The sequence below is a fragment of the Podarcis bocagei genome (genome assembly GCF_964188305.1).
Source record: "Podarcis bocagei genome assembly, chromosome: 7".
Classification (NCBI taxonomy): Eukaryota; Metazoa; Chordata; class Lepidosauria; order Squamata; family Lacertidae; genus Podarcis; species Podarcis bocagei.
Window position 1 is genome coordinate 35,316,896 of NC_138132.1, and position 18,966 is coordinate 35,335,861.

Consider the following 18,966-nt stretch of genomic DNA (forward strand, 5'->3'; position numbering starts at 1 on the left):
TTATTCCTGCGGCCAATCAGATATTTCAAACAAAAGTGCAAGCCCAGATATTCTATGGAATCCCGCTATGGGTCCAAGCATATAACAGTGATCTAAAAAAGATTCACTCCAGCTTTCTGAGACGTATTCTTGGACTCCCAGCTGTGATCAAATATGAAACAATGTGTGCAGAAATAGGCATACACACAATGGAATACTGGGCCTGGTCCACCTCAATAAAGTACTGGTTACGCTGCCATTTTCGCTGCCCTCCATCAAGCCTGCTCGCTGATTTGCTCAAAGACTCCTACAAATCAAGATGGTATCAGTACCTCGAAAAAAAGATTGAATCTTTAGGCATCGAGCTGGAGCCCCTGTACAATTCTAATGAGCAACACATCTTCCATAATATCCTAACTAGACTAAAGGATGTCGAGAGACAAAATATTATGGCAGCTGTAAACAAAATTTGCTCCCCCATATTCTATGATTTAAATATCTTAGATAGCAGAGCCAATTACGTCACTAAATTAATAATCCCAGCCCAACGTAGGGCTTTTATGCTGGCCCGGTTGAATGTTTTTCCCTCAGCATTTGTCTGGGGAAGATATCAAAACATCCCTAGAAACAAGAGATTCTGCAGATGCTCTATGAATGTCCCGGACACTGTAGAGCATATTCTCTTTCATTGCCCACTGTACAGTACGCTCCGTCAACGCGTGCTGTCCCCTCTTTTGGGCGGTCTGGAACCCCAGCAAGGTGAATGTGTGGCATTCTGCCTATCCGACGTTGACCAAAGGGTAACGGCGGGGGTAGCCGAGTTTTTGGTAGCAGTCCTCCAAGGAGCAGGTTAACAAGGAAAACCACTGATTCTATATGTATATATATATATATATGTATGTAGCCAACTGCTGCCTTTTTATATATATTCCAAGGCTTTTACATGTTATTTTCTCTCCTATGGTTTTATTTGCATAATGCCTAATAAAGGTTTGATTGATGAACAGAGGTGAGAGTTTCTCTCAATCCAGAGAAATGAGCAAGGGGGAAATCTAGTTGGTCATTCTCTAGTGACTGCCGCATGCTTGGCACAGAGTGAGACCATCACAAAATACTCCTGCTGAATCCTGGACTTAGTTTGCATGGAGGAGCCTGCATTTTAAGCCGATGATGTCTGCAGGTGGTGTCTGCTGCCAAACTGCTCACTGGCTCCTCATACTTCCCTTGGCACCAGGAGCCAAAGATGACAAGCACTCTGTCACACTCTGCCGTCAGCTTGCCAAATTTAACTTGTGAGCCAGTCTCTTAATGGGTGATGGGAGCTCTGTATTGGATAGTACAGGATTTTGTCAGAGAGGTCCCTTAAAGACACCCGCTGGGTATATAATTAAGAGAACTGGAGATCTGTGTGTTTATTCTCCCTTCCTTTGCAGTGCCTTAGCAATTCTCCACTGTCCCCCTCAACAGTAGTACTGTCAGATTCCATATTTACGGGGAGCAGCTGTTTGGAACTTGGAATTTCCACAGAGCCTAGCAGGGCTTAGGATATCACTAGTCAAGATGGAAGCAAAGACTGCAAGCAAGGAGATTGCTGGATGAATTTGGGCCCAGTTTCTAGACTGGTGTGCACATCTGATTCCAAGTTGGGAGGGAATGCCAGTGTAGGAGAGATGTGGGGAAGGTAGACAGTGTGTTTTGCCATCAAACTATAATGTATACTCCAGCCCTTGACTAAGTTCTTGAGCTCTAAGTGTGTACTTTGCAACCTCTGAGCTGTAGGCACAGGATGTTACTGTGTCATGAAGGATCAGAATCTATTCCATGCACTTTTTGCAAGGAATGGATCCTGAGAGTGAACCTACTGCTGCTTTGTTTGCTCTCCGTGACCTCTGCACATAGTCCAGTTGTTTTGCATACTGCCTTGATGCTGGCTGGGCTAGGCTACATGATGGTCAATTGACTAGCATCACCTGTATGACTGATCTAAAGAAAGAGACCCATTTAAAAAACAGTGATTCCATCAAAATACACCTGATATCTGCAGACAGGTGCCAAAAAGGTGAATGTTCTCAGCATTAGGTGGTTGGGGAAGAAATCCCCCCCCCAAAAAAACCCAGGTAAACCTCTGATGCAGCCTTGATTCTTTCACATTTGGCATAATAATATTTTTTTTAAGTGATGTGGGCTGTTTCTAACATTTCATATAGTTCTGTACAGGTGAATTTCTCTGTCCTGCTGACCCCCAGCACACCCACATTTCTTTTCCCACAAGTCCTGCTGCTTGGGCTTCCCTTTATTGGGATGTGAGTTGGGATAAAAACACTGCTGCATTTGTCTAATCCATATACACATTAGCTCCCGCCCCCTTCTGTCTGCTATTGAGTCTGACTCAGCAATGCAAGGCCCAGTTTTAGACATCTGGGTTTCAGCAGTTACTCAGCGGAGATGATTAGTGAGGTAGGAAGCACAAAGCAGCGACATAGTTAACAGGAGACTGGAAAGCCATAGCTGAAGTTTGGACCCGGCTCTGCTGTGCTTCCTGAGTCAATTTTGGTAAAGGCTTGAGCAGCCAAGGCTACTGACCTTCAGTGAGAATGATTAGATAGGTTTATAGCTCTCTGTGTCTTCAAGGACTTAGGGTGGGTGTTGGCCTTTCTAAAAACACCAGTCTTAAGTTTTGGTAGGAGACAGAAGCAGGAGGGTGACGAGGGGTGAGAAAATGCAGTTGTACATAGCACTTAGATGGGTGTGGTTGGGAGTGGAGGACTAGCTTGAGCTCAAACAGTTTAGGGAAATCTGGGTTTGGGGGAGTTTTGAAGAAAGAAAGATGAGTGGTACTTCGTAGACAATTCCCAGGCAGAGGCGGCACCAAGGGAGAACAGGAAGAATTCAGGAGCAAATGATCTTAAAGCTGTAGAGAGTAGTGGAATAAGAGGTTCAAGAGCAGGGAAAAGTAACTACCGTAGGAGGATTGAGAGGGAAGTGGATCTGGGCTAGATTGTTAAAGATTTGCAGCCATTCCTTAGACATTATGTAAGTTTGTGGTGGGAACGAGAAGTTGAAATTTTCCAGGAAGAGCTTTGCAGTCATCCTGAGTGAAGCAGAGCTGTCTTAGCTGCTTTACTGGTAGTTCCCCACTATAGCCCATTTGACAAGCTTCTTTTGCTGCCCAGCTTTGCAGTGAAGTTGAAAATCTTCTTTTGTGACACGTGATGTTGCTATGGAAATGGGGTGCCATTATCATGCATACCTCGTTATGACTTCATTGGTGGGGTTGAGGCCTGGGCAAAGCCTGGACCAAAGGCTGGCTGAAAGTGGGATTGGAAGTTGAGAATTGGGTAAACAGGTGCTAGATCCTACTTGTGTCATATAAAAATTCCTTTTCAGTTTCATCCTTCCCTCATTTTTCTTCAACTGCTACCTGCAGTAGCATAAGATTGAAGAAACAATCTGGCGCACTCTGCAGGTTCTGTACCTGGCCAAAGGTGGAATGTTTGACCAACTTGGGTTTTGAGAGCATTCCTGTTTGGTGTTGGAGAAGTTCTCCTGGACTTATACTCTAAGAGCAGAGCTTCTAGGGTGTTCTCTGCAGGGAGGTTGGCTTTGGAACAGAGGTGGACTTTTTGGCAGCTGAGCAGCTAATCATTTTAACCATTTATGTCAGATACCTTATAATCCTTTTAGATTGAAATGAACTGCTACTCAAACTGTTAAAAGAATTGAGTCTAGGCGAAAAATTCCAAAAAGGCATAAATGCAATATATAACCAACAGAAGGTAAAAGTTATTTTTAATGGAGAGTTTGGAGAAGAAATTAGTGTATTCAAAGGTACAAGACAAGGATGCCCCCTATCCCCAATGTTGTTTATAATAGTATTAGAGGTTCTATTAAAGAAAATAAGACAGGACAACCAAATAAGAGGAATAGCAGTTGGCGAAAAAAAAGATATAAGTTAAGAGCTTTCGCAGACGATGTCATGATCACAACAGAAAATCCCCTACAATGCACACCCAGAATATTGGAATGTATAAACTAATATGGCAGATTAGCACGATTCAAATTAAATTATGGGAAAACAAAAATATGGAAGAAAAAGATAAAGTGAAATTACAAGAAATTGGATTGGAAATTAAAAAGAAAATAAGGTATATTGGAATTAATTTAACAACAAATACTATGGATTTGAGAATTATGGGAAAACATGGAAAGAAATAAAAAATGATTTGCAAGTATGGGGAAAACTAAGTTTATCCTTATTAGGGAAAATATCAGTAATAAAAATGAACATATTACCAAGGATGATGTTTTTATTTCAAAGTATCCCAATACTAGGAGGAGAAAAATGCTTTAATAATTAGAAAAGAGATTTGGCCAAATTCGTGTGGTCAGGAAAACCCCCCGAGAATAAAACATAAAATAATGATAGATAAGAAGGAAAGAGGAGGATTTGGCCTCCCTGACTTGGAGTTATACCATGATGCAGTGGGTTTGACCTGGTTAAAAAAATGGATTAAACTAGACGATTCGGATGAATTGGATTTAGAGGGAGTAGAGACGATATTTGGATAGCATGCCTATCTAATAGATGAGAAAGTTAAAGTACATAAAGGCTTCCTAGGGCATATAATCAGAAAGTCTATATATAAAATATGGGAGAAATAAAAGACTCCTAGAGCCAAAAACTCCATGGTGGGCATCGCCGGCAGAAATTGTTGCAGTGAAAAAATTAAATATGAAAGAGAACTGGGCCACTTATAAAACTGTATTAGAGGAAGAAAATGGAGAATTGGAATTAAAGGACTTTACAGAAATTAAAGTTCATATTAGTGATTGGTTCCAATATATTCAAATTAAGTATAGATTAGCGAAAGGCAAAAAGATAGGATTTGAAAAAGAAATTTCTAAATTCAATAAATATTTAATACAATAAATTTTTTAAAAAATCTAAATTATACAATTTGAACTTAGAGTGGGAAACAAAGGATGAACTGGTTAAAGCATCCATGATTAAATGGGTGCAAGATATTGGGAAAAATATTATGCTTGAACAATGGGGAAAATTGTGGAAAGAAGATATGAAATTCACTACGTGTTGTATATTGAAAGAAAATTATCTTAAAATACAACATAGATGGTATTTAACACCTGAAAGAATAGCCAAATGAATAAAAACCGTGGCGATGTCTGCTGGCGATGCAGCACAGAAAAAGGCACTATGATGCATATATGGTGGAATTGTTTAAATATCAAACAATTTTGGGAAACTATATATAACGAAATGAAAAAAATGTTTAGATATTTATTTAGGAAAACATCAAAGGTTTGCTATTGGGAATAGTGCCAGGAAGTTTAAAGGAAGAGGATAAGACATTATATTTATACGCAGATTGCGAAAAATTGGAAAAGTAGTATAATGCCAACAAAAACAGAGTGGCTTACCAAATTATTGGAGTATTACAATATATCCAAAACAATGGGAGAAATTGGAAGGATCTCAAAAGAGAAGTTAGACAAGGACTGGAAGGTGTTTAAAGGATACTTGCAAAATCATATTGAAAAATCAGAACTCCTCTTAGAATAAACAAGTTCCGTTATAAATACTGAAGTACTAAATAAGATGGATAGCAATGTGTAACAGAAAAAGAAGTAGAAAGTTGGTTTATAAAATAAAATTAAAAATATATTTTTAAAAAGAAATCTGAATCCTAGCTGATTCAGTTCTATCAACCCCTGCTCCACCATCAAAGAGAAAGAGTCCTTGAAGCTGTATGTCATCTTGACATTATCTGGCACTTAATTAAATGGACAGTAGTGGGGTGGATTACATGCTGAGAACATCACCTAATCTTCATTCACCCACACATACCATCTGCTGGAAAATAAAATCTGCAGGTTTATATGGCAAAAAAGGAAAGAAAAATAAAAAGAAATGAACTGCTACTCATTTTCTCTTCTGGGCTCATTGCTCTTAGATATTGTGGGGGGTGTGTGTGTGTGTATACACCTTTCTATAGGAGAAATTTTTTAAAAGCTAGAGTTTTTGTGGGTGTTTAAGGCATAGGCAGCTGCCTATCCTGATTCAGTCCATTGCTCCATCTAGCCCAGTATTGTCTACACTGATTGGCAGCAGTGGTCCAGGGTTTCAGTAAGGAGTCTTTCCCAGCCATACTTTGGGATAGAGCATAGGGAGCCTTATCCATGCAATGTCCCGACTCACTTCATGATATATTCCTCATCTGCAAATAGATTGTTGGTACCATTTGGCAAGTGTTGAAAACAGTGCCTACGTTTGAGGACAATGCCTGTTTTCTTTTGGTTGCCCAAAGAAATGGAGTAAAAATGACCTCTTCTTTTCTTCCGCTGTTAGAAACCATGGCGAGCCCAGCAAAAGAGAACAATTACAGAATGAAGAGCTACAAAAACAAGGCACTGAACCCCGAGGAGATGCGCCGGAGGAGAGAAGAAGAAGGGATACAGCTACGCAAACAGAAGCGGGAGCAGCAGGTAACTCCTGTGTGGATGGTGAGCAGGGCATGTAGGTTGACCAGAAATATGGCCCAGGCTGATAGTTTCTACTTCTGGCTGTGCTCTGTGTTTCTAGAGTGTAGGAGACAGATGAGTTTCAACTTCTTGTGTAAATGATTCTTTGGTCATTGCCATCACTGGCTATGTGGTTCCTAGGCAGCTGGCAGAACAACAAAATGGATAATAAAACATTGGGGTCTGAATTGACCTAACCACTTGACGGCTTAAAGTTGCAGGTAGGTGGGTGGGTTCCAGTTTTAATAAGTGGACACATGCATTACCTGGGGCTGTCTTTGATCTGGTATGCTACCATAACAGGTAATAAGAGGAAGTACTAGAGAGCCTTTCCTTTTTAATAAACAAAACTACTGTTCTTGATCTCCCACTTGTATCTCAAAAATGCCCTTATATGGAGTTTCAGTAAAATGCAAATAAACTAAATTTCTAGACAGTGCCTTTACACAGTGTTCAACAACTTGAACACTGTGTAAGGCACCAGTGTTTCCTGATGAGGAGTTTTGTGGCCCTTGCAATTAGTGTTGTTCTATATCTGTTTCAGAAGATGTGGTTCTGCAAATTGGATTTGGGGAGGGGGCAGCAGGGGAGGGAGGCAAACCACAAATTATACCCCTCTGAAATTGTAGATCGTGAGGCTTGAGGAACGAGTAGCAAGCCAGGATGTGCTGTGTCTCTTGCTAAGCTAACTGCAGCTGAAGTAAACAGTGCTTTGGATGATTGAAAAAGGTTGCTTATTGTTGTTTATTGCCAGCAGTGCACACACTCCTCTTCAGTCATACTGCACTATTATAGAATTTGTGTCCTAGAACTCTTTATTTCTTAGAAGTGAAGAATCCTCACAAGAGGATTTCATGACTGATGAATCTTAAATGCTGATGGGAACAAATAGAACCCTGCTTTCAAAGAGTGAAGGGGACTACAGTGACCTGAAAGCATTTGCTTATGCCCAACATTTGGCATTTTTGTTTGCCATTGATTTGATACATATCCATTTTCTATTTCAGCTCTTTAAACGAAGAAATGTGGAGCTAATTAATGAAGATGCTGCTATGTCTGACAGTCCTCATGTAGACTCATTTGTCAGTTCCACCACAGGTGGGGTAAGTATTCTCAGAAGCTGTGTCATATTCCCATCTAATGGCATTTATTGTGCTTTGGCTTATACCGCTATAATCTTACTAGTACAGAAATGAAGAACTGTTTTAAGTAACGTAATTTACTCTCTGCTGTTCCTTTTTAGTTTTTTTGCAGAGGTGTAAGATGAGGACCTGGTTTATTAATTAAAAATGAAATAAAAGGACCTTACAAGATCTAAGCCTGCATGTTCTTGGGTCCAGTTTGGTAGTTTCTCATCTGAAGAACTGTTAGATTTGGGCATTGCTTTGAAGAGCTAGCCTTAGGACTGTTATACATGGGCTTTTTTTCAGGAAGGTGTAATCACAAGGGAGATGGTGGAAATGCTGTTCTCCGAGGACCCTGATCTTCAGCTACTAACTACCCAGCGCTTCAGGAAACTGCTTTCAAAAGGTAAATATAGCTATTTAGAATTTTCTATTGTAAATAGAAATTGTAGGAATGTTGTGTGTATTTTGTTTGTTTGGTTGACCTCAAGATGCTTTAATTGCTTAGTTTGCCAGAAACATATGAAAAACTCATGAATGAAAGTGGACTGAATAGGTGAAGTATAATAAGTTAAGAATGGGGATATACAAACATGGGGTTGGAATATTGATAACCTTTCAACCCTGATTGTTCTTGGAATGAGAGATGGTGTTTTTAGATTTTTAAACAATTTCTTGACCCTTTCCAACAGTGCCTATGGATGTATGTGTGCCCTGTTGGCCCTAATTTGAAGAGCTTCTTATGAAGAAAGCAGATGGTTTTAAACAAACCTGAACATAGGGTTAAATCACATATATACACATAGGGCCTGAACTGGTGCCATAGTGGATCAGTTGATGAAAATGTCAACCTTGTGAGTGGCAGCTGTGAAAAAGTCAAGTTCCATTTTAATGATCCTTAGGAAAGGGATTGAAAATAAAAGTGACAATGTCATAATGCTGTTATACAAATCATATGGTGTGACTATACTTGGCATACTGTATACAATTCTGGTTGTCTCACCTCAGAAAGGATATTGTAGAGCTAGAAAAGTTTATGAAAAGAGCAACCCTGATTTCCAATGAGGAAAGGTTGCAGCATTTGTGGCTTCTTAATGTAGAGAAAAGATGAGCAAGGAGTGATATGAGAGGTCTGTAGACCTATGCATGGTGTAGAGAAAGTGGGTAGAAAAGTGAGTTTATTGCTGTCTTTCATAACATTAAAACCTTGACCATTCAATGAAGCTGAATGTTGAATGATTAAGGGGTGTGAGTCATTGAGAGAAAGTACCTAGCCACATAGTGCATAATTAAATTGTGGGATCTGTTTCATATCTTGATGGCTTTAAAAGAGGATTAGACAAATTCATGGAGGATAAAACTATGTTCTGTCTCTAGTATGCCTCTGTTTATCAGTTCCTGGGAATAGCAAGTGAGGAGAGAGTGCTATTGCACCAGTGTCTTGCTTGCAAGATTCCCTTAGGTATTCCACTGCCACTTGGAGAACATGATGCTGGACTATATGCGCTCTTCTGACGTTCTTATGCTATATTATTAATGCAACGGTCATTTTAATTTAGAATATAAGAGTCTTGAAAATATGGATGGCCTGGTGGTGAGATTTCTGACCTTGAGCTCTATGTTGTCCACCACATGCAGGAGCTAGGCGCTTGTCAATACGCAATCTTTCCTTGACCCAGGTGTAGCCTTCATTGAATGCTGAGAACCTCAGCTGTCGGAACAAATAGCTTGCCTTCGTGTCAGTGATGGTAACCGATAAAAAGGGCATCTCTGCTTAGTGATGTTAAATTCTCGAGAATAATCTTTTGGAGAATATTCTTGATTAATGAGAATATTAGAGAATTTTCATTTAAAATGGAGAATATTCGTTTTAATGCATTGAAAATGATATAACACATATAACTTGCTAAAAAAATCTTCCTTCACACGTTATGCTGCTTGCTCTGCCAAAATATCTTGTGCATTATTTGGTACACTAGCTGATATTTTGAGATCAGTGAACTCGGTACCTTGAATTTGTTCATCTCGTGATAAATGAACGCCATTATACTTGGGATCAAGGATATTTGCAGCAAAGTGAATTGGCTGCAATGCCATTTCTTTTCTTAACTGCCTCTTTCAGCTGTTTCTCTTCTTGCTCAAAGGCATCACTTTTTCAAAGTGATCCTCTAGTTCTTTAAATGACTCAACCACCCTACTTAACCTTGGTGTGTCCGATTCTAATAATGTTATCCATTTCACTATTGGAGCAATAAGGTCACGAAATTTTAGTACTCTTAGCCAACGTACTGCCTCATTTAGTATCAAGGACTTTATACAATTTGACAAAATATCTTCTACTTCTTCTTTTACAGCCAAAGCTTTTAAAGCATACTTTGTGTCCGACAAACTTTTAAGGCAAAACTGAAGAGAGCTGTGGAGAATATTCTCCGGAGAATTTTCTAGCAGAGAATATTCTCACCTCACATCACTATCTGTGCTAACTGCTTACAAACTAAGTGCCTAAGTGCTATTTTAGCATACCACTGGTGTCGTGGAGAAAAAAGTATGTGTTAACAGTAGTCTTTCCCCCTCTGTTTAGAGCCCAATCCTCCAATAGATGAAGTGATCAATACTCAGGGTGTGGTGGACAGGTTTGTGGAGTTCCTCAAAAAAAGTGAAAACTGCACATTGCAGGTAAGTGAGAATGAGATTCCTTTGCATTTAGTGTTCAGTGCTATCGACAATGTTGTCATCTGTTTCTCTGGAAATTAAATTGGCCCTGTTGTCACTCGTAGTGTTTGTGCCTTTGCATGGGGTTGTTTGTGACTGTAGCCACGACTGTGGTCTGACTTTCCTTCCCACCAAATGTTAAGCATCCGCCCACAAACCTATAACATAAAAGCTCACTTACATGTGATGTCTATAGACTTTGGTTCTGTTGTTTGACTACCTTTCATTTCCCCCATGGTCCCAGACACAGCATCAATCTGGGGCATAGTGGGGAAAAGAAAATGGAGACTGTGCTCTCTCAAATTAAAGTTAATTAAAATTTAAAAAGTTAAGAGTGATGCTTTAGCCACTACAGCTAAAATGGGTAAACTTCCATGAGGGTGTCTTTTGTATCTTCAGAGACTCAGTAAAATGGCTCCTGTTTTTTTGGGCAGAAGGGGGGAATAGGGGTTCCAAATTTTGCCTGTACACCCCCAATAGAAAATTTGACTAAGTCAAACTTTCACCACAGCCCTGGTCACGGCATGTCAACAAAGGGTCCAACCTCTGAAATGCTCTGCTCTGTGAAATGTTTCTCTCAAGGCACAAACTGAACAGTTCTGTGAGAAGTCAGTTTTGACTTGCTTTAGCTAAAATCCAGGAAAACGAATCCTCTGTTGCAGGAATTTCCAAACTGTAGTCCTTCATTCAGGTGGTCCATGGCATGTCTATATAAAATATTAATATTGAATTTTTAATTGTATTTTTATTGCTTTTTTGTTGCTTGTGTTGTATTTTATTGCAGTACGATTTGAATTCTGTGGTGTGCGAATTGTAATACAATAAAATACAAAATTAGAAATAACAGAAGCAATAAAAAGACAATTAAAAATCACTCAGCATCTCGCACAGCTCATTGCAATTTCTCTAACAGGCAGAAAAAACATTAAGTGGTCCACTATGTCCATCAATAATTTTCAAGTGTCTGGGGTGGGGAGTTTGGGGGCCACTGCTCTGTTGTACAGTGTACTTCTGTTGGAGACTTCCTTTAATTGGTTGCTTGTTACTTTTCAGTTTGAAGCTGCATGGGCATTAACAAACATTGCCTCGGGCACTTCATTACAAACCAAAATAGTAATAGAAGCTGGAGCAGTTCCAATCTTCATTGAATTGTTGAGCTCTGATTTTGAAGATGTCCAAGAGCAGGTAAGGCGTTTTCAGGGAGAGCTTTTGGCTTAGCTGTGGGAGAGCAGTTCCAAATAATTTCTTTTCTGCAAAGCTTTTATATGATAGAAAAACTGGGTGTTCCCTGTTGCTTGTGAAGCCCCTACCCTGCCTCTTCAGTGTCATTGACAAAGCTGCAGTGATGTCACAGAAAGCTCAAGGACTGTCTTTCCCCGTATGAACTGACCCAGACCCTGCAGTCAATATCTGATACCATTCTTCATGTGCACCCTCAACGGGAGGCCCAGAGAGTGGCAACACGAGAATGGGACTTTTCTGTGGTGGCTCCCCATTTGTAGAATGCTTTTTCCAGGGAGGCTTGCCAGGTGCCTTAGTTACATATCATTGGCATTCCTTTTCAACCAGGCCTTGGGCTGTTAATCAATCTATGGCCTTTTAATGCGGCGTGTGTTTGTGTGTGTGTAAACTGTCTTGTGGTCTCTTGATGAAGGGTGGTATATAAATTTAATAAATAGTAATAACAAAAGCATCCTGACTGCTCAGAGCAGTGGGCAGGGCCTGTGGTGGCATTAGTGCTTTGTAGGCATGCTCAAGAGCAGTTGGCAAGAACGGGAATGGGGCAGCAAGGGAACATAGGAGCTTGAATCGCTGTGGGTCAATGATTCAAAGTAGGGAGAGCAAAATCAGAAAGCTAGAGATGCATTTTACACTGATTTCAACCAAACATTTGCCAGTAGCTCCCTACAGCAATTAACATCTGCCCACATTGGTGTGTGCAGAAACTCTCAGGAAAAAAAGCTTTGCTATGTTTTAATTGCAAAAATGACAAATAGCTGAAAGTTGCCACAAGTTATTGGATTCTTTGAGGGGGGGCCCAGGGATTCCTGCTCCACCATTCCCTCTCCATTCAATGACTGAGTGCTGAAGCTCCTGTTCTTCTTCCAGGCTGTTTGGGCACTGGGGAACATTGCTGGAGACAGTTCTGCCTGCCGTGATTACGTCCTCAACTGTGGCATCCTCCCTCCCTTGTTGTTGTGAGTAGCTGTTGCATGAAACTCCGACTTCGGGTGCTCCTTGGCAATGCCTGTGTGCGTGTGTTCCTTTGTTTCCATTCTACAGCCATGGATGTAAAGATTTTGTTAGGTGGCATGAAACTGCCCTGGGAAGACCCAGTGGGATTTTTCTCTTGAGTAGGATCAAATTGATCACCATATTTGGAGTCTGGAGGAGACTTCTCCCCAGACCAGACTGGCTAGAGGTCCAGGATGGAGACTCATTTTTCTTAGTAACACACAGCTTATCACTCCAATAGCTTTAAACAACCCTGTAGGTATTTTTGGTGTGACCCACCTTGTGAAGGCCAGATTGCAAGAAGCCTATGGTGGTTTAGCATGATGCTAGTGATGTGGCTCACCTGAGGAGGGATGCCTGGGAAAGATCTCTGGTCAGGGAAGAACGTGCAAGGCCTTCCTTCCTTCCTTCCTGATAATGAAGGAAGATGGAATGCTGGATGAAGATCAGAACGTGGATGAGAGCCAGTTTTATATTGTGAATCGCCCTGAGCTCTAAGGGTGGTATACAATTTTTAAAAATGATTGATTGATTGATTGATTGATTGATTGATTGATTGATTGAATGAATGAATAGGTTAAGACTAGGACCAGGGAGACAAGGTTTCAAATTCCCACTCATCCCTCAGTGACCTTGGGTCATTCACACTCTTGGCCTAACCTATCTCACAGGGCTGTTATGAGACTAAAATGGGGGAGGAGGAAAACTTTATATGCCACCTTGAGCTCCTTGAAGGAAAGGTGGGATATAAATGTAATAAACAAGCATGTTTAGTTGAGCAACAGAGAGGCTAATAGATTCAGGTTTCCATTTGGTCATTTAAATTTGCTAGGTGACATAAGAGCAGTCCTGCTGGAACAAGCCAAACACATCTCCAGTGTTCCATTCTCACAGATAATCCAGATGCTTATGGGAACCCTCAACCAGAACAGACCATGATCCAGTTCTCTCAGCCTAAGCAATCTCTCCTAAGTCATGGTTGGGGAATCTCCAGCCCATGGGACAAATGTGGCCTGGCACAGTTTGCAGTTTGGCTTGCAAGATGGTCCTCCCTCCCCCCACCCCCAAATCTTGCTTACTTGCCCCCCACCTGATGTCACATATGATGCTGGTGTGGGGCAGATAGAGATGTGGCTGGATCTGCTGTGTGGTAGACTTACCTGTGGGGAACTCAATCACATAGCTGGTCCCTGCAGAAAGCAGCGTTGCCAGCCCTGTGCTCAGCACTTTGCAAAGCCCCTTGCACTGCAGTTCCCAAGTGCTTGACAGCTAGCTGGCTGCACGATAGTTGGGTGGGACAGCCCACCTGGTAATCAAAAATGTTAAAATAGGATACCCCACATAAGCTGCCCTGAGTAGGTGGGAGAAAAGGCAGGATAAAACTTGATGATGCGAAATAAGACATGTCTTGCAAGTGTTCATTGTGGCATAGTAGGCATTTTGGATTTTGGATTGAGGTAACTCAGCTTTCCTTTAAACAACCCAGAAAGGTCTAGGCGTGTTTCAGATTCTCCTTTTCTACTTTTGCACTTCAGCTTGAATTCAAGCTGTCGCTGAAAGGAAAAGGACTTAAGGATTAGAAGAGTTTTAACTGATAAAAATGATGACTGTAAGAACAAACAATCGTAATCACTAGATTTATATTTAGCAATGTAATATTTATATAAAATATAATTTGCCTGTTTTCCAGACTCCTCACAAAATCCACCAGGTTGACAATGACACGAAATGCTGTCTGGGCCTTGTCAAACTTGTGCAGAGGGAAAAACCCACCCCCTGAATTTGAGAAGGTGAGATATAAAAGTGCGGCCTCTGCCCTGGCACCTTCCACAGAATGTCATAGAACTCTAGACTATACCATTTGAAGTAGATGCCCACAACCACACTCCATCCACATGCTTCATATTTTGTAATGTGTGGGGCCAAAAAGTCTAACCCAGTAGTAGTAAGAAGCTACTACATCTGGAAGAAAGTTTCAAGGTTGGCCCTTGGCAAAAATATACACTACTAAACCCTGTGTTGTGTGTGAAGTAATGAGCATGCCAGGAATAGGCCACCATGAGCTTCTTCTACACGGACATCCCGTTGTGACACTGCTGTGCTCTCCAGTAAGCAGAGTGATTGTGAGCAACAGTCCCAAGCCAGGGTAAGGGAAATGAAGGGTGGCGGATTTGTAGCTTGGGCCATTGGTTCAAACAATCCCTCCCCGCCTTCCCAAAATGGATTTTTATGTTATGAGTCAAGTTGGAGAAGAGTTTGGTCTTGCAATTGACAGGCATTCAGGCATTCTCCTTCATTGCTTGCAACTTGTCCTGGTCCCCAACCCCAATTTGTCATGGGCTTATTTGTCATTCTGCCTCTCTTGGGATCTTACTATCTTTCTCTTACGATTGTGCTTCTTGGTAGGTGTCGTCGTGTTTGCCAGTCTTGTCACGCTTACTCTTCAGCAGTGACTCAGACTTGCTGGCGGATGCATGCTGGGCCCTCTCCTACCTGTCGGATGGTCCCAATGAGAAAATCCAGGCTGTAATAGATTCAGGGGTGTGTCGGCGGCTGGTGGAACTGCTGATGTAAGTGTCCAGCCTCTGAAGGATGGTGCGTGTGTGTGTGTGTGTGTGTGTGTGTAATGGCAGAGTTGCCTTCCCTCTCTAGCTGGGATTCATAGGAGGACATATCTCTTACATGGCAGGGATATGTGTGTCACAATTTTAGCCACATGTTGGCCTGAGGGAAATGTTGGCACCCTTTGGAAGTTTTACAAAAGCAGCATATGGAATTAAAATTGACTGTTATTATGGCTCATGTGGCTTCCATTCATCAGAAGGGGGATAATGTTAATGTACATTATAGGTACTGAGACCTTCTGACATAGGAAGCATGGAATGGCACCAGCCCCTGCATATGTGTGTGTGTGTGCATACACTGGATTTAAAATGGAATAAATAGGTGGGATAATGTGAACAGCACCATAATTTTTCTTTGTGTTTTTTTATACACACAATTAAGTGGCGCATAAATCTTACGAAATAAATAAAATAAAGTAGATGTCTTAAGTAGGGCAGAAATACCACACTCAAAATGGTGGAGCATAGCCAGTGCCAAGAGGAGTGAAGCATTGAGATAGGGATTGGGGTGTTCTTTCTGCTGGGTAATAAGGTGGGCATCTTTTCCTTTTCTTCTCCTGTCAGGCACAGTGATTACAAGGTGGCCTCCCCAGCTTTGCGAGCTGTTGGCAACATTGTGACGGGGGATGATATCCAGACCCAGGTGACGTTGGGAATAAGAGTTAAATGGGGCCGTCCCAAATTCAGGATAGGGAACCTACAACCACTGCAGAGGGCTGGTTCTGGAAGATGCATTTCTGTTAGGCTTTTGGGAGAAGATGTGAAAGTGTCATCATAGCAAACACTGGCTTCATTTGGGGGGGGGGGGATTTGCAGTCATACAGGGAAAGCCGGATTGTTTCTTGCCACTGTGAATTGTACCAAAAACAGAGACTTTTCAGGATAGCTAGAGAGCAAGAGCTTGGTGTTCTTCTTTTGGGTAGGAGCAGCTCTCTAACAAGTGCCTCTTCAACTCCTTTTCAGGTGATCCTGAATTGCTCAGCTTTGCCTTGTCTCCTTCATCTACTCAGCAGCTCCAAAGAGTCTATCCGGAAAGAAGCTTGTTGGACGATCTCCAATGTCACAGCGGGGAACAGTGCTCAGATACAGGTACAGCTTGCTTTGACTCAAAGGGCAGCAGACCTTTTGGGTCTTTTACTCTGGTAATGTAGTGGGAGAGATGGCATGGGAAGGGCATACATCATTGGCTATTTCTCAAGCAGTCTCCCTGTTGGGTACCTGGGTGCTGATGCAATAACAGTGCCAGCACTGCATTTGGGGTCAGCCCTTGGGGCAAGGGGATCCTTTCCTCCTTGTCGCCACTACTGCTTGTTCACCTGTCTGCTTTCAGGGAGAGGGTGTGCAGGTGGCAGTGGCGAGGTGGAACAGGGCCAGAAGGCTGTAGCAGTTGACAGCAGGCCACTGCTGGAGTATTGACCTTAGCAGGTGCCTGAGAAAGCCAGCCCTGGGGTGTGGCACCCATACTGTTATGGTACTTTACGGTACAAGCCTGGGGATACTGCAGGGAGGGGAAAGCAGTTAGGTGGGAGATTTATATTAATCTTGCTCCTACAACTTTTACAAATTGTAAGGATGGAAATAAGTAGGCAGTTTCTTACTGCTAAAGCAAAAATACTTTGGAATGTGAAAGCTTCTTCAAAAGAATGAAATTCTTCTGGACCAAGCAGATATACAAGCCTGCCTGCCTGCCTGCTTTTGGATTGCATCTCCTAAGCAGAAGTGTTCTGAGACTTGTTCTCCTTGAATAATACTGCAGAAATGATAGTAGTCAAAGCAAACAAAATGCTCTTGGCTGCATGGCTCAGACAATGACTGATGTTCATAAGGAATTGTAGCATTTTTTGAAGGTAGCAATTGATTTCTACAGAGATAACCTGCAGCAGGATCTGTTTTCCCCCTCAGAACATATACTCCCCAAATTGCATCTTAAGTCATTTGATATACCCCTGAACCTTCCATCACATGCTTTCCCCGATCATTTGACCTGAAACCAAATGCTCCTTTTCAAAAGATGGGTTTGCAAAGCCTGTAGCAGAAATTGAATAGCTACCTTCTGAGTCAAGTGTGGGGAACCTGGTGCTTTCCAGATGTTGGTGAAGTACAATTCCCATCATCCCTAGCCATGGGCCATGTTTGCTGGGGCTGATGGGGGATGTAGTTCAGCAATATCTGGAGGTTCCCCACACACCAACTCAAAGTATTAAAGACCCCAAAACTTAATGAAATGACATGTGAGGTTCTCCAGAATTTCTTGCTAGAATTTTTGAAAGCCTGAATCTAAAGAGCTGTGGGACTCATTTGTTGAGTGCCAGCGAGAACTAATTTTCTGAAATGGCAGCAGCTCCCTTTCCATCCTCCCTTCCTTTGCCATGTGGCAAATTGTTGTGGAAACTTCTCTAACTTTCCAACAGTAGCTAGTGATAACTGCACAAAGGGCAGTGGTTTAAAGAAAGTTATCTGACAATACTGCCAGGCTACTATAAGGAAAGCTTTGCCTGAGCCTAAGCAGATCTAGGGAAGAGACATCAGCCAGAATCCAGTTTGGGGAGAGTGAGCCCATAGAAAGGGAAGCTGATGGAATGATTGAACTGTCCCATCAATACGGATGGCAGGAGTTTCTTCTTGCAGGAGAAGGACTCACTGTTCTCTTTTTCACATTCCCCCTGCAGGCAGTCATAGATGCCAACATTTTCCCAGTGCTGATCGAGATCTTGCAGAAGGCTGAATTTCGCACAAGAAAAGAAGCTGCTTGGGCAATCACAAATGCGACATCAGGAGGAACCCCAGAGCAGATCAAGTAGGTTGAGGCTGCTCTCATTTTGCAAAGTCTTTCCAGTTGGCTCCCCTCCCTCTTTGTATCACAGTGTTGTCATTACCAGCAGTTCCAGAAGAACTTCGCCGTGAAAGGACTTGTGGCATGGGTTAGGATACATTGTGCCTAGTCTTGATCTTGCTTTTATGGTCTTTGGCCAAAAAAGTTGGATAGAAAGAGGGGTTCTGCAGTTAGGTTGGGCTGCCTTTTATTTTATTTTATTTTGTGTTGTTTTATTTTTTAAAGAATATGGAGGAACTGGTTAAATTGTGGAGGAAGTCAGAAGTCAGGAATGGGTTGTTGAGAGACTTATGAATTGGTCAGAAAGAGACACTATTTGTGGTAGGAAGAATGAGTGACATGTAACTCCCTCGCCGCACTTCTTGCTCTCATGAGAAAGAATGACCAGGTGCAGGCTAGGAGGCTAGGAGCATGGACAAGAGGAGAGCTCTCTCTCACTCCACACACCCTATTTCTTTATAGTTAACAGAAACTGGTTATCACAACAATAGACAATTGGTACAAAACAGTTTGGGAAACAGCCCTCCTTGAGAGAGTAACAAATAAACTATAGTTAACATATGGACAGATCAAGAAAGATGTCTTTGCCCCAGTGTGGTTTAATTTCACAACATATGCCTGTATTCCAGTATTCCAGAAAATGAACGACCCTCCCCATCAGCATTTTAGCCCAATCTAGTTGATGAATTATTATCTTCACTCTGAACCCACCTCCCATGTTCATCAATGACTATCACTCATACTTAATCTAAGCACAACTGCAAGAACTCCCGATTCGGTGTCTAGCTGTGTGATGCTGAATGTTATCTGTTAACTCTGTTCTATTCTGTTTCACCTTTGTTTTTGTTTAAACCAATTCCCGAACCAATAACTTGTACATTGACCACTAATAATGCACCATATGTTGTAGATATTACTA

At 41.7% G+C, this 18,966-nt stretch overlaps 1 protein-coding gene across 3 annotated transcripts in view; it reads left to right on the forward strand.

Annotated features, from left to right (window-relative positions):
• Positions 1–18,966, forward strand: part of KPNA6 (karyopherin subunit alpha 6) — a 34,055-nt gene that overhangs the window by 11,549 nt on the left and 3,540 nt on the right. Inside the window, exons 1-12 of one of the 3 annotated variants that reach the window (XM_081203908.1) lie at positions 3,255–3,325; positions 6,347–6,483; positions 7,527–7,622; positions 7,950–8,049; positions 10,225–10,319; positions 11,409–11,540; positions 12,465–12,553; positions 14,281–14,380; positions 14,997–15,160; positions 15,779–15,857; positions 16,178–16,303; positions 17,884–18,011. In XM_081203908.1, coding sequence (XP_081060034.1) covers positions 6,352–6,483; positions 7,527–7,622; positions 7,950–8,049; positions 10,225–10,319; positions 11,409–11,540; positions 12,465–12,553; positions 14,281–14,380; positions 14,997–15,160; positions 15,779–15,857; positions 16,178–16,303; positions 17,884–18,011 — 1,241 coding nt within the window. In that variant the 5' untranslated portion in view covers positions 3,255–3,325; positions 6,347–6,351. Of the gene's footprint in view, positions 1–3,254; positions 3,326–6,346; positions 6,484–7,526; positions 7,623–7,949; positions 8,050–10,224; positions 10,320–11,408; positions 11,541–12,464; positions 12,554–14,280; positions 14,381–14,996; positions 15,161–15,778; positions 15,858–16,177; positions 16,304–17,883; positions 18,012–18,966 lie in introns of those variants that run through there. The other 2 variants (XM_081203909.1, XM_081203910.1) reach the window with 2 other exon arrangements.